At 47.6% G+C, this 15,797-nt stretch overlaps 1 protein-coding gene across 1 annotated transcript in view; it reads left to right on the top strand.

The window, feature by feature from the left end:
• Positions 1 to 15,281, top strand: part of BAZ1B (bromodomain adjacent to zinc finger domain 1B) — an 80,415-nt gene extending 65,134 nt beyond the window's left edge. The window contains exons 14-19 of the mRNA XM_039507582.1: positions 1,279 to 1,426; positions 3,277 to 3,424; positions 5,605 to 5,723; positions 10,130 to 10,281; positions 12,304 to 12,407; positions 13,046 to 15,281. Coding sequence (XP_039363516.1) covers positions 1,279 to 1,426; positions 3,277 to 3,424; positions 5,605 to 5,723; positions 10,130 to 10,281; positions 12,304 to 12,407; positions 13,046 to 13,412 — 1,038 coding nt within the window. The 3' untranslated portion in view covers positions 13,413 to 15,281. The remainder of the gene's footprint in view (positions 1 to 1,278; positions 1,427 to 3,276; positions 3,425 to 5,604; positions 5,724 to 10,129; positions 10,282 to 12,303; positions 12,408 to 13,045) is intronic.
• Positions 15,282 to 15,797: the final 516 nt, after the last annotated feature.

Raw genomic sequence — 15,797 nt, 5'->3', positions numbered from 1 at the left:
GTATGTTAACTGTAAAAGCCATGGAACAGTTACTTGGAAAATCAATTACACAATATGTGAAGCACCTCAACAATGTTCTGCAAAAAATGGTGGGATGCCCTGAAATTTCCACAACTTTCTGTGCAGTTTTCCACTGACCCTGGCAGTGTCTCCTGCTCTAGGTACCACACCAGCAAGCAACAGTGAGGATATTAGGGTGTTAAAACAATGTGTGTGGTGGGGTTTTTTTGTTTTTTTTTCCCCCCAAGCATCCAGTATATACTGCACTTCCTTGAAGTCAGTGGGAGGGGAATGTGCAACTCTGCAAAAATCCTGGGTTTTGTTTGGCTCCCAAATTGCTGTCAGCTGCAGAGTTTAGTTTTTTCACATCTGACACTTGACTGTTTGTTGTTTTTCATTTTGCTGGGGTAGAAGAATATTTACTTGAGTCCTATATTATGTCCCTGTCAGGACTAGGACTCATTGTTGTAAAGCAGAGGATTAGCCTTTTAGTTGAACATGCAGAGGCTGTGGATTGCTTATCTGTTCTAGTGTATTTCTGACTTACTGCACCTTTGTTTTTAAACCTCTGGTGCTGAAATGTAGATTTCACGGGTGGCTTATTGTGTGCAGACTCCAGCAGTCATGTTGGTGCAAATCCCAGGTTTTAATACTATAGTCTAATTTGTGGCTAATGAGAGGACCTCAAATGTGCTGAAGTTATCGCAGCTCAGTGAAAATAACTGGTCTTGTATTTGGGACCCGGAATGCTTTGCCTGTCAAAGCTGACTGTGGCTGATGTCACTGTCACCCACCTGTCAGCTGAACAGCTTTGAGGGCAAACTGTTTAATGGATCTTGCTGACAGACATGAATGCTCTTCAAGTGTCCACTGGAGGGCAGCACAGACTGTTCTCAGCAGTCATGACCTGAACAATGCCTGCCAGCTGCCTTTTAACTTTCATCCTACTTTTAATGGGGCTAAAATTCCGCTGTTTATTTTCTTTGACTGACAAGTATTTGGGTTATTCTTTCCAAGTAAAGAATGTAGTGCAGTTTGTGTAGGTTGTTTCAGGCTGGTCATGAAACACAAGGACCGTAGTGTTATGAACAAGATGTCTGGCCCAGTGAGGCTGATTAGAGGGTAAGCCTCAAATAGGACTGTGAAGCTATGTAGAAGGTAGAAAATACAATAGCTGAATTATGGCTGACAAGAGCCCCAACCAAGAGATGTAAGAAGTCTTCAAGTTATAGTGAGCTGTGTTCCTGTGCTTTGGTGTAAACTTAGTTCTGTCTGCAGGTTGCTTCAGCGGTGGAGAAGTGGAAGACAGCAATCCGGGAGGCCCAGACCTTCTCTCGCATGCATGTGCTGCTTGGGATGCTGGATGCCTGTATCAAATGGGATATGTCTGCAGAGAATGCCAGATGCAAAGTGTGTCGCAAGAAAGGTACGGATTCCAGCCCCAAGCTTGCTTAACAGTGGGGAACACGCTCCTGTAGTGAGTCACCACATCCTGCTCTTGGCTGTGCTTTTGTTCTGAACATCAGGATTCACTCGTTCAGAAGCAGAAACACAAATGTCACAGGAGCCCTAAGACCAAAAGTCAAATTAAATGTCTTTATATTAAACTTACAGAACACTGCAGAACTGTGATTTCCATAGCCTCTCCTGCACTCCAAGATGTTATTGGTTCTCTCTGCAGTACACTGGGTCCTTCTTAGCCTTGCACATCATCAGAGGGCTGTCCCCTGTGTCTTTCTGTGTTTATGAAAGTACTGTGTCCTAAATATTGGATCACCTGGATACAAATCCCTATCGTATGAAAGTGCCTCTTCAGAATAACAAACCCTTCTGGGAACAGTCATGCCTTCATTTCCTATCCAGAGTGCATGCCACACAAACCCAGGGCTTACTCTGAGTTCAGCATTTCTGACAGAAATAACTCTCACAAGTGTTTGTGGTTAAATGAAACTGTCATATTTCTAAGCCCCCTGCACTGTAACTTGGCTCTGTGATGATAGGTGAAGCTGCCGCATGCTAAGAGCTATTTATATATGCCCTCTGTTAGTGCTCTTCCGCTTGGTCAAAGCAGACTGCCTGAAAGCAATTCTTGTCTTGTCTGTATTCATATCACACACTTTCAGGCTTGAATTTTCTAGGAGCCTTGTGAGTTGCACCCATCTCTTGGTTGCTCTGCTACAAAAGGAGCTAATACAACACCCCACAACTGAAGGAGGGAGAACAAGGTGGGATTAGGCTGAGTGAGGCTATCCGCCATCAACCTATGCTCTGCTCTAGGGAGCGGTTGATGGGGGTGGAAGAGAAGGAGCTGGGAGAGAGCAACTCCTGGCTGTTGATCTTCATGTGAGGGTAGGCAGAGAGATGAGGCTTCATGTCCTGAACTACTACTACTTTGGGAAGTGGAGGAGGAAACTGATCTGGCCAGAGGTATCCCCCTCTATGCAAGACATGGTGTGAAGGTCTGCAAAGGGGAGCTACGTAAATTGGGGGTTATGGGGAGGGGAATGTAGAGAGAGTCACCAGTAGTTGTCCTGCCATGATGTTCTCTGAATGGGAGGTGTGCACAGGCAGCAGCCATTTCTCTACCCTTAGAGAAGAGCCTGGTAGCACATAGCACCTCACTGTAACTTTGTCTTGTTTTGCATTTGTGCGCTGGAAGGTGCTGAGCTCTCTTGAAATGCTCATGGGAGGTGGGGGCAGCAGAGATTCTATTTCCACACAGACTTTCTCTCCTACTTTGCCGGGGCTCATACTAATCACCTTTGCACTTTTAGGCTAGCCTTTGTGAACTAAGCATCAGTAGCAAGGAGGACTGAGTGAGATGTCCTCTTGAACAGCTACAGTGCATCCCCTCTGGGCGATCTTCTGAAGCATTGCAAAAACTCTTTAGTCCATTGCCAGCAGAGGGTGCTCTAGTTGAGTCAAAGGCACCCACCTAGGTCCAACTGGCTTGATTTGACACAACTAGAATTTTAGGTGTAGGGAGGAGAGTCATGTTGTGAAGTTCTCTAAGCAGCTCACTCAAAATAGGTTTTCGCTCAAGTTAATGAGGAGCACAGAGGTAGCATTCCTACTGGGGCAATTGCGCTGTGCTGCTCAAAGCCAGACCCAACAGGGCTGGGAAACTCGCGTAGGCTTTAAAAGGCTGCAGCACTGTTTGAGGAGTTTTTGTGGTCCTCCACCTCAGTCCCTTTCTCCATTGTAGTGGTAGCTGCTGCTGCTCAGGGTGAGCAGAGCTGTGCTACTGCATTTCATGCAAGTTCTCTCTTCTCCTAGGTGAGGATGACAAGCTGATCCTGTGTGATGAGTGTAACAAAGCCTTCCACCTGTTTTGTCTGAGACCAGCACTCTATGAGATACCAGATGGCGAGTGGCAGTGCCCAGCTTGCCAGCCCTCTACCGCCAGGCGCAGCTCCCGGGGGAGGTGAGACCCTCCTTTCTCTGAAAGCTTTCACTGGGTGGGAATTCTAATCAGGCTCTGAGAACTAAGGAGGCTTTCACAAAGAGACCAAAGCATTAGTCCTTAATCAGTAACTGCTTTTAGAGGAGGGAAATACCTAGATTACCTGATGGCACTTGAACAATAGCAGAGCAATCTTTTCAGGCTGCTCTTACGTTAGAGCACCTGTGTTGTAGTGACGCATGACATTTTGAGGGGATTAAATAAATAACTTCACTGTAGCAGTGGAAGAGTCTCTGCAGTAATAAAGGGCTGCTATTAGTGCTGAAACTCACTTGGTGCTTCAGCTCATTTGAGCAGCAAGTCTGGCTGCTTGCTCATAGGAACAGGCTTCCTTAGCACTGCAGTCCTTTCTGACTTCCAGCTGAGGTGAGCGCTCAGAAGCGGCCTGAACTGACTGCTGTTCCTGTCCATCCAAAAGAGAGAGCTGTGGAGCCCATAGTCTGCTACTCCGCAGAGAACAATGTTGAGTATAACTGTTTGTTTAGACCATGATAGCCAGTGGTACTTTATCACTCACCTTTGAACTCAAAAGACTTGATACCTACTCTCTCTCTCCTCTTTTAATCATGGCTGTCTGGGGTTTGCATTTGCACTTATGCCAGAGGGATGAGGTACCAACTACCCCTGAAGAATAGGTACCTAGCCGGCCCCCCTCCAGAGCAGTGATACAAAGTATATTAGACTGTCATGTGCAGGTGGTATATGAGCCTAACAATATTAATTACTCTCTGGGCACTGTTTAAAAGGAGTTTATCAGGCTTGTTCTGAAATGGCAAGGCTTTAACACAGCTGTTCTAGCCTGAGATCACAGTTGCTTTGATGTGTCAGAGTCATCTGCAAGCTGCTTTGCTCCTGGATGTGAGCCATCAGGTGGAGTAACACCTGTCTTATCTACTTACTACTTTATCCTTTCCAGCTGGAATAGAAGGGGAGAAAATGTTGGCCTTGGAACACCCTCCAGCTCTTAGTGTTGCAGGAACTTAGTCTTTAATTAATGATGGAGACTTTACTCATGCAAGGCAGAAAATTCAAAGTTGTAGCTCCACAGCAAGCATACCTCTGCCTCTTTCTGCACATGCATATTGTTCTCTCTTCCTGTTTTTTGTTATAATTGTTATTCCGCATTAGATGTATGCAAAGGGTCAGACTCACTGTGCGAACCAGATCTTTGCATTTTATGACATCTGTGCATGTGCACCCTCAGTACTTTGCTCAGTAAAGGTGGGAATGTAGCTGTGATGTCTGCCTGATTGTTAGCACATTAAATCAGCTCTGCTCCACGGAGGGCATGAAAAGTGGCACTGCAGTGAGATGGAGTAGGGAAGGAGACACTCTTCTCTCCCTGTCTCCCCCCCCAAAACTTCTTAAGCAGCCCTTTAATGGGAGAAGAAAGAAGGCGGCCAGGAGATCTGACAATCTGTCTGCTGGCTGCTTTCTTTCTTCTCTGCTCCACTACTACCTACAGTCTCATGTTACGTCTCATGTTCGAACAAACTTAGTGTGGATTTGGAGGGAGAAGACTTGAGGAAGGACTGGCTGAGCAAATGTGTGGAGAGTCTGGTAAGGCCACCTTGGCTGCATTGCACTTGGACAGTGTAAGCTGGTAGTGACTGCATGTTTCAGATGCTCCCCATGCATCAGTAGCATTGTACTTCATGGGCAAGAGGACTGCGTACGGTCAATGTGGTATCCTGACATTCTTCCTCAAACCCCAAAGCACTTGCCTTATTGAGGAATAACTACACTGCAAACAGTGTTAAATGTAGTTATCGGTAACATGGCGCTGAGATGTGTGGAACAGCAGCAGAGCTGTTTCTCTCTGCACATGTATTCAGCTGTTGAAAGTTTTTAGCATTTGGGCTGAAATCTGTCAGCCCCAAAGTGATAGCCTGGAAAGTAGCAAGAGACTGAAAGTGCCATCTCAGCCATAACTATAACATGATATCCTGGCTGAAAAAGAACAGATTACAATGGTGTGAAGCAATTTGAAGCAAATGTTTGTTTTAGATTGAGGTGGTCAGCAAGTCTGTGTGTATGAACAAACATGCAGTGAAACTCCCAGGGTCAAGGCTAGCCAGGCTCTGCTAGTTGATTCAGAGCGTCTGACATAATTATCTAATAGCTAATTATCTTGCCTTTAGAAACTATACCGAAGATTCTGCTGAAGAGGAGGCTGAAGAGGGTGAGGAAGGCCCAGATGAGGAAGATGCTGAGGAGGAGGATGAAGAAGAAGAAGATTATGAGGTTGCTGGACTGAAATGTAAGTCTTTAGCTACAAGTTTATCGTGTGGGCTCAGCTGTAGTCTGTTCCATCTTTGTCATGTATTCTGTCTGAGGCTTTGTCCTATCTGAGGAAGAGGTTGGGCTCTCACATGGATGTGTAAGGAAGCTCTTTTCAGAGAAGGCTGCAGACATGCGATGTATTTGTGGAGAACTGGAAATCGACTGCCTTCGTGCCTCTTGGTACTTCAGGACTGAGACTGTCCTTGCAGCAATTTAAATACTACGTCAACTCAAAGGAGTGGGAGCATGATCGCATTCCAGTGTGCTGATCCACGCTTCTTGATACACAGCTGATGCCATAAAAACTGCTGCTAAGCTGTCCGCAGGGGCCTGCAGCAGCGAAGGGTTAGCAAGCAGCATGATTGCTTATGTTGTTAGTAGCCTTTTTACTCTTCAGCATTTGCTGTCCCTAGGAAGTGAAATGCTGTCTCTCTTCCTCCACCACCCCAAAACTTACTTTTTTAAATGCAAAACTAAAAGTTATCTTGTTTGGGATTGGGGGTGGGGAGTACAATTCTAGCCTGTCTCCATGAGGTTCCCGCTGTACACTATTAAAATTCACCTTCACTTATCCCTTCCTGTAGAACAGCCAGTGTCTACTGTCCAGACTGTAGTATGAGTCAGCCCTCTCCAAACTGAACAAACGTTGACAGGGAAGCTTCTAACAGGGCTGTAGTAACTGTTCTCAGAGATTGAGCTTTCTCAGGCAGCAGAGTGAAATAGTCACAGGGTTCAAAATGTATGAAGGGTCATTGTAGCCGTGGGTCCCAGGATAATAGAGAGACAAGGTGGGTGAGGTAATGTCTTCTATTGGACCGACTTCTGTTGGTGAGAGAGACAAGCTTTCGAGGACCTGAAGAAGGGCTCTGTTTAAGCTCAAAAGCTGCTCTCACCAGCAGAAGTTGGTCCAGTAAAAAAAGATTACTTCACCCACGAGGGTTCAGAATGACATTCTGGACTAAGGGTATGTCTACACTATGAAATTAGATCGAATTTATAAAAGTCGTTTTTAGAAATAGTTTTTATAGTGGATTGTGCGTTTAAGTGCATTAAGTCGGCGGACTGCGTCCACAGTACCGAGGCTAGCATCGACTTCCAGAGCGTTGCGCTGTGGGTAGCTATCCCACAGTCTCTCCACTGCCCATTGGAATTCTGGGTTGAGATCCCAATGCCTAATGGGGCAAAAACAGCCTCACGGATGGTTCTGGGTACATGTCGTCAGGCCCCTCCCTCCCTCTGTGAAAGCAATGGCAGACAATGGTTTCACACCTTCTTTCCTGGGATACCTGTGCAGGCGTCCTACCAGAGCAAGCATGGAGCCCGCTCAGCACACCGTCCATCTCCTGGGTGCTGGCAGACGTGGGACTGCACTGCTACACAGCAGCAGCTCATTGCCTTTTGGCAGCAGACGGTGCATTACTATTGGTAGCCATCATAGTCGTACTCCTGGGTGCTCTTTTAGCTGACCTCGGTGAGGTCGATCGTGGCTCCTGGGCAGACATGGGAGTGATTCAGCCAGGTCATTCCCATTTTCTGCCGAGCGCCCAGGAGATGACGATGGCTAGCAGTCGTACTGTACCGTCTGCTGCCAGCCTAAGATGTAAAAGATAGATGGAGTAGATGGTGGGGAGGGATAGCTCAGTGGTTTCAGCATTGGCCTGCTAAACCTTCTGAGGTCCCTTCCAACCCTAATCTTCCATGATTCTATGAAGAAATTGACCCAATTTGTTTTGTGAAATCAACGGCCTGCTAAACCCAGGGTTTTGACTTCAATCCTTGAGGGGCCATTCTGTGTGACAGTTGTTTTTGTTTCTCCTTGATGCAAAGCCACTCCTTTTGTTGATTTTAATTCCCTGTAAGCCATGTCGTCAGTCGCCCCTCCCTCTGTCAGAGCAACGGCAGACCATTGTTTCGCGCCTTTTTTCAGCACAGAACCAGAACCTGCAAAAGCAAAACCAGGCGAGGAGGTGACAGCAGTGTGGTGACGAGAGTGATGAGGACATAGACATGGTCATAGACTTCTCACAAAGTATGGGCAATGTGCACATCATGCTGATGAGCGCTGCATGGTCTCACCACGCTGGCCAAACAGGAAATGAAATTCAAAAGTTTGCAGGCCTTTTCCTGTCTACCTGGCCAGTGCATCTGAGTTGAGAGCGCTGTCCAGAGCAGTCATAATGGATAGCTCCCGGAGGCCAATACCGTCAAATTGTGTCCACACTACCCCAAATTCGACCTGTCAAGGCCGATTTCAGCACTAATCCCCTCGTCAGAGGTGGAGTAAAGAAATCGATTTAAAGAGCCCTTTAAGTAAAAAAAAAAAAGGGGGGGGGCCTTCATCGTGTGAATGGGTCCAGGCTTAAATCGAGGTAATGCTGCTAAATTCAACCTAAAATTGTAGTGTAGACCAGGCCTTAGTGAAACACATGCTTCTCCACCCCAAATCCAACAGTTTCTTTTCTGCTACGCTCCATCTCCTTCCTTTTGTTTTTGGGACTTTGATGCTGCCCCAGTGGAGTAGATCAGGAAGCGTGAACTGGAAAGATCCCTGAAATGCACGTGCACACCATTTGCTTTCAGCTGAAATGTCATTGACATGAAAGTTGTAGCTTCAGACCGAATTCTTCAGCTAAAGCTGGTGATGGAATTCAGTGACTGAGACCCAGGGGATTTGTATACGTTCTCCCAATGGTCTCTGGCTGGGGAGTGTTTTGTACTACTGAGCTCCAGCTGGCTGGTTCAGGCCTTACACATTTTTCCATTTTTTTTAATTTGTGGGGTGTTCCTTGATCATCTGATATAGGTTGCTCTTTGTTCTTTGGAGTATCCATGTCCACACTTGGAGTATGTTCAGCCCTTGATGCATTCCAGTTCCAGGACCAAAGCCAGGGTTTTCAGACAATAGCAAAAGAGGGTTACTGTCACTAAAAATAAAGCATTAAACTCAGCCCCAGCTTTACAGGGCATTAGCATGGAAAGGTCATGGTGGAAAACTTTTGTTTTAGTGGAGAAGTCCCAGTTAATCCTTGTGTAGCGTTTATCCTGAGGATAGAATCTAGAATGTTGGATTGTCAGACATTTAACACATGCTGCGAACTTGACACACAAGCAGGAGCGACAGTATACAGACATCCCACTGCCCTGACACACGCTGCTCCTGCAGGGGGCCTGACAAGATGATTTATTGGACAGGGCTGGATTAGAGGCCACAAGTGAAGGACTGCTGCATGTTGGACATGGCTTTCGTATGCATTTATGACCAGGTGGAAGGCGCTTGCTCGGGAAGAAAGACCAACATACACCCAATGCACAGGGGTCGCAGGAGAAATTTAAGACAGGAGACAGTTCGTCACCATGCTTGCATTCCCTCCATTTAAAATGGTGACAGGCAGGCTGACAAATGGGCAAAAACATTTATCTGGAGCATAATGTAGCAGCCCCAATGTTTGGAATAAAATTCCATTGTTTACCAATTCCAGCATGTGGAAGAGCTCCCTGCCAGAGTAACTCGACACCCACTGTGAACACAGTTAGCTTTTCAGGGGGACTTAGCAACTGGCTTATCCTATTGTGTGGGCCACTTGTAAATGCCTGTAAAGGCACCCATTCAGCCATCCACACTCTGGCAGGGAGCAAGCGGACAACAGGAAACCAAGGGATTCCCACACATTTCTGGTCTGAACAGTAAAGGAAGGTGTAAGTTATCTCCAAGGCTTAACTCACTCCCCCCACCCCCACCCTCGGAAGGCTTGGAGATATCAGGATTTTAGCACTAGGACATTTCTGCTTCAACACTGCCACGGCTGAACCTTGCTCACAAAGAGCTCAGAAATCCAAATCCCCTCCCAGCTAGAGGTCTGCTGGCAGTGTGTGTGTGGTCACCCATGAGTAGGCGTAACATCCTTGCCAACCACCAGTGTCCTTTCTGGAAAGGGGGCATTTGCTTCACCTGGAGAAAGCATATGATTGCTTGGCTTACTCAGTGTATGCAGAAGTGAGTAAAGACTGGTGAGAAGCAGCACCTGTCCAGCCAACTGAGACAGCAGTATGACCGTACCTGCGTTGGTACAGCTGGGCAGAGATGGTGCAACTCTCCATTTTAAACCTTTATATGGCCACTACTAGGGCACCAAATTCTTCTTTGAATGGTTGCTGTTATATGCGACTGTCTCTGCAAAGATTAGATTTTTTTGATGTCTGTGATAGAGCCGGTCTCAGTGACTTGGAAAGGTGATAACACTTGGGTCAGCTTCTTAACATTAGGAGCAGAAGCCAAGAGGTTTGAAGGGCTCCTCTCCGTTGTCATCCTCTCTCCTTGGTTTGAGGCTCTCAGATTTCTCTCCAAAAGTGAACCTGTTCTTAAAACTGTGCTGATCGTTTCAGTGAGACCCAGAAAGGCACCCAAGAGCAAGCAGAGCACAATGATGTACCCTTCCAGGCAAGGCAGGCACCAAGGGAAGAAACAGTCACTGCATGCCACCAGAGGACCCCGGCAGCGGGCCACACCTGTCAACGGAGCAGACATTGATGAGCTGGTAAGAGCCAAATTGCCCCCAGGAGATTGCTCACTTCATGAGTTATAAACTCAACAGGTGTTACACTTCCTTCCCCTCCCCTTCTCAAAGAAATACCCTGAATTGTATTGTGAAATCCACACGGGGCTGAGGTCTGTCTAACAAAGGCCATGTATCGTTAAGGGCCTAGCGCAAACGGAGCACAGATATGCCAGGCATTCTTCCCCAGCCGCTTTCACACATTGTCCCCCTTGATTAGCAGGCGGCCTGCAGCTTGTTAAAGGGTTTTAAATAGTATCCATATGTCTGTGCAGAGAGGTGGGGGAAGAGGGGGGTCCGGGATGGTGATAGAATGCCAGCAATGCCGGACCCTCGCTCCCCGGGCTTGGCCATTTTCTGACAGTTGTTGTCCGGACGGTCACTCCCCAACCTTCAGGACATAATTTAGCTGGTTTAGGTTTCACTTGACATTTAATGAATAAAACCTTGTGTGTTTGAATAGAGCCAATCCTGTGGGTGCACTGGGAAGGGCGGAGCTGGGGGTTCTATGCTGACTGTCCCGGGGATGTAGCCGTTAGGGTTACGTGGGGATATTGGCATTCTAGCACCATGGTGCAGTGTCGCAGGAGCCTCCCACAGGTCTGCTGTACATCTAGTGACCAGTGTTAACAGTGCTGCTGTTGTAGCCTGTCACAGGCGCTCCTCCCAAAATGCCCAGCATCAACAGCTTTTGCTTCTTGGGCTGGAGTGCAGGGCTTGGGGCTCAGGCTCCTGCTGCAATAGGGTGCCTGGGAGGGGGTAAAAGAACGGCTAGTGGTTCTGTTGTTGCCTTAGGCTAATCTATACAGGAGACCCCTTTTCTGCTGGCCTTTTCTTGTTGCTTGCTCGCGTGCTCTCCAGATCAGGGGAGGTGCACCATAGTCAGCTAGAGGTACCGTCGAGTGAGGAATGGTCTCATCTAAACACCAGGGTCGGCTGCTGGGATTGTGGACCTCGGTAAAATGGGTGTCTTGGTTAATATGTCTGTCTTTCTCTAACCCTCTAGGCTTAGGAGACAGGTCCTGTTAGCTCCCTGCCCCTCTTACCAGCACAAATGTGATTTGTTGACAATCATAGCCTAGGTCCAGGATGTTACATTGATATGGAGGGAACAGCAGCATCTGTATGCAGTGCCCCTACAGAGCTCAGAGCCGAGGGGGACTCCAGTACAGTAGTGGCTGACCGGCTACAAAGCCCTAGACAAATGGCTGACCTTGTGCACTGCTTGTTTCTCGAGTACAGCAAAGCTTGGGCTCATCAGCTGCTGTTTGCTATTTAAAATGGCATGGTAGCCTATGCCGCAGGCCTGTTAACACGGCACCACAACTGCTTTCTTCCTCTCCTTTGCCTGTCATATGCTGTCTATCCAGGGGGTAAGGAGGGGAGGGATTTGCACACTCCATTTGTTGTCATTTATTCTTTGGCCACTTGCTTTGAACCTCTTTGAAAAAGCTTCCTGCCCCTGAAAAAAGGACAGGGCTGCCTGTAAACTATTCCTGTCAGAGCTTTTGGACAGGGTTCCCATTTTGTAACTCAAGCTGCCATGGCATTTCTTGGCTGCTAGCATCAAAGCTCCCGCAGCTGAGCAGTTTGCTTCTCGATTATTGCAGAGAGGATGGTTGGGTTTGAACACCTTAAGCTTTAGTGTTTACATCAGTATCACTTCTCCCCTACCCACTGATACACCTGCTTGTGATAGGATTGAAAAGGAAAACTCTACTCCTATTTGCCTCCACTCGGGGCTTGTCCATGCAGTGAGCAAGCTAGGGTGTGAGCGAATGCTCAGCACACTAGCCTGCCACACACACAGTTACCGTGATGACCCTGCTGGTGTGCATTAGGTAGCAGGGTCCTCCCAGCGACTTAGTGTGCTGTATAGTCACACCCTGACTTGCTGCTCACTAAGCCTCAGTGTGGGCAAGTCCTTAGGAACTGTTTTGGCTACGGTTAAATCATATGCCGGTTCCCCTCCTTTTAATGGCTTGCTCCACTTCGTGTGGTTAGGTGCTTCAAACGAAGAAGACTTCACGTCGCCAGAACCTGGAGCTGCAGAAGTGTGAGGAAATCCTCAATAAGCTCATCAAGTACCGCTTCAGCTGGCCCTTCAGGTGAGGCACTTAGGGCTTCCTTCCCTGTGTAAACTCTCCTTGGAACTCTGCCCATGCAGTGGGCGTGGCTCCGCCTCAGGGCTGCAGGAAGCCACGGCTGCAGGCTGCTGCTGGCCCGGAGGCCTGGGTGTGTTAGAAGCAGAAGTAGTACGGAGAAGAAGTGGGTCTACCTGTTACACTAGGAACCCCTGTGCCCAGTGTCTCTGGAGACTAGTTTCTATGGAGGGAACCAAGATTGACTTCTAAAGCTAGGGAGTGACTCGCTCCCATTCCCTTCTCTGCACAATACCAAGCGTTGGGCCACCCAAAGTGTTCCCTCCAGAGGAAGCATGTTCTAGTGGATATAGTTCTCATCGCCAGAGTTCAAATTCAGCTCTGCTACCAATTCCCGTCTATGAAGGGCAAGGCACTTTAACTGCCTGAGTGTCTCTGTCTGTAAGCTGGCCACCTCCCGGGGATGCTGGGTATTGGTTGGTTTGTAAAGGGCTCTAGGCACCAAGGTTTATTGTGGTGTTGCTGGGAGCTGCAGGTCCATGTCAGTGGATATGGTAAGTTTGTGTGAGTGTCCTGCTAGTATCTAGGTAATACCAGTGTCTGACGCTAATTCTTCTCCTGTCTTATGACTCCTTCCTCGGCAGGGAGCCAGTGACCACAGAGGAAGCTGAAGATTACTTTGAGGTCATCAGCAACCCGATGGACTTCCAGACTATGCAGAGCAAGTGCTCATGTGGCAGCTATCGCTCTGTGCTAGAGTTCCTCTCCGACATCAAACAGGTGTTCTCCAATGCTGAGCACTACAATCAGAATGGGAGCCACGTACTGTCCTGCCTGGAGAAGACAGAACAGTGTTTGATTGACATGCTGCACAAACACTTGCCTGGCCATACGTACTCACGCAGAAAACGCAAGAAGCCCTCTGCCAGGCACCAGGGACTAGAGGAGCAGGACGGGGACAGTGAGTCAGAGGCCACTGAACATTCCAGGGGGCGAAAGAGAAAGAAATGAGGGGCAGAGAGACTGGGGGGAGACAGAGTTGGAGCAGGCCTTCTGGTGCTGCTGGGCGGCAGGCTTGGCTGTCTGAAGGGATTTAGGAAGCAGCAGACACTTCTTTATTAATCCAGCCTTTCCCGTGACCAGTTCTAGTTTGTAATTTCTCTGTATCTTCCTGAAGTATTTGGCATCCATCAAGTGAGCAGAGGTGACTTACTGCTTCCAGCAAAATACATAAAGCTCTTATGGGATTGTCCTGCTAGAAGAAGAAGGTGGGAGGGCAAGCGGAAGAACTGGCCTAAGCCTCATTGGACAGGAGAGTGTGAAGTCTCCTCCAGTTTGGAGCTCTATCTGCTTTCTCGGAACGGAGCTGCTTCCTTCCCCTTTAGCTGAGCAGCCAACACTGGAGCGCTGTGGGACCTCCTGCCATCTGCTGCCTGTGATGTGAAACCAGCCCTCATCTAGCATGGGGAGGGATCATGTTGCTTCACAGAAGGACGGAGTGTGATCAGGCCAATGGCCGTTAGTTCTTGTATGTGTATATTTATATGGTGTTAATTTTGAGCCCCCAATGAAGGGACGCGTCGAGTGAGCAAAGCACTTACATTTATGGAGATATGGCTTTCACCAGCATCATAATACAAATGGCTTTGAGGTGCTCTTGCTGCTCTCCTCTGTTTCTTCTGGGGAGCGGTCTCCTGAGGTCATGCTCCGAGGAGCTTGTCCTTTCTTCTGACTGCAGCGCTCCAGTTGGACATGACTGTTGGTTCCCTTGCTCACCTTTAACAGCACATAATCATGTAGCCCTTGGAGTGGATGAACCAAGTGCCAGAGGCATATCAGAGGCGTGGCATTCCCACACATCCCGTAGAAAACCCTGGGAGGGGAAGCAGCAGAAACTTGTTCTGTGGAACTTTTTAAATTAATTTTCTAGTTTAAGTCACTTGTTTCTAGCAGTGAGCTTGTATAAAGAACACCTTGTAAGATACCTTTGTCTTGCTTTGGCACATGTACAGTACAGTTTATATGAAAATGTGTTTGCTTTATATTTTTCCCTCTCAAACTCTTGTTTTCCTCTCAGTAGCTGGAGTTCAGCTGGGGGATTTGTTTGGGGAGGGAAGGGAGGGGTCTCACTGACCCTTTTCTAGATTTGCTCTCCACTTTTATAGTAATACCTCCACTAACTCAGCCTCCCTTCCCCCCTAACCCACCTGCCACGCCCTGTAGCGCGCAGAAGGGCGGACTCCGATTTACACAGCGGTTGACTAGTGGGAAAGATCGGTTGTGCTGGGGAGAGAGACATGGCTCTGTCATGCGTCCCCAACAGCTTGTGCCACTTGAGTTATTGATTTTTGTTTAAGCAAAACTATTTTTTTTGCCTCTCCCTCCTTATGACAGATTTTGGTCTAACAAAATCAGGGTTTGAACATCTTATTATGTCTTTAAATTGGAACAAAATAGCTGTGTGGCTATTCTGTGCTGATCATTAAATTTAAAAAAAAACCTGGTGCAGCTCCTATGATTTGAGAATAAAAAGGTTAATGAAGATGGCGGCCCAGTGTTATGTATTTGTTTTTGTTTTTTCAACCAAGCACTTGGTTCACTCCTGGACTGTCAGTCACTGTTGTGAGCCTATAGCAGAATTCTAGCCTCCTTCTCTCCTCCCCCAGCCCCGCCAGCCTGTCCCACAGAACTAGCACTGACACTTGTGTTTGACACCCCCCTTGAAGGCGTTGTTTTGTCTTGTTAATACTGACCATTTTGTGCAGCTCCTACACAGTGAAACCTTTGGAACTGTACATTATTTAAAAAAAAAATTGTCATGGGGGGAGGGGGGTTCTGCTAAGGGCTATACTTGTAATAAATCGGAAATTTAAAAATAAACATTATGTACTTGTGTTTGTAAAACTGCTTGTAGAGAGTCCTTTTCCCGCTGCCTGTCCAAGCAAAGCCGAGTAGTGCTCGCTGCAGGGCTCTCCCCATCACAGCCCACTTCTGAACGGCTGGCATCTTGAGGAGACATGGGGAAGAAATATACCTCACGTGCAACTGTTCAAGGTCTGTACAAGAGTCTGATACTGTCGCTTTCAGAACTTACGATAGTGCAGTCTTGTTGCTGGGGGTGTGTAACAGCCCAGAAGTTGAGACTGAGAAGGCTCCCACCGAGGCTACTTTTCAGGCATCTAGAACTCTGAAGCAAACTGCCTTTTAGGCTAGAGAGGAAGAGACTAGATTCATCGAGTGCAAGGCCAGAAGGGACCAGTGTGATCATCTAGTCTGACCTCTAGAGCACAAGCCATGGAACGTTCCAAAATAAGTCCTGGAGCAGAACTTCTAGGGAAAAACCTGTCTCTATTTTAAAACTGCCAGTGATGAAGACTCCACCATGATCCAGGTAAA

Source organism: Mauremys reevesii, linkage group 20 (genome assembly GCF_016161935.1).
Source record: "Mauremys reevesii isolate NIE-2019 linkage group 20, ASM1616193v1, whole genome shotgun sequence".
Taxonomy (NCBI): domain Eukaryota; kingdom Metazoa; phylum Chordata; order Testudines; family Geoemydidae; genus Mauremys; species Mauremys reevesii.
The sequence above is the reverse complement of the archived record's forward strand: the minus strand, read 5'-3'. Positions and strand labels throughout refer to the sequence as shown.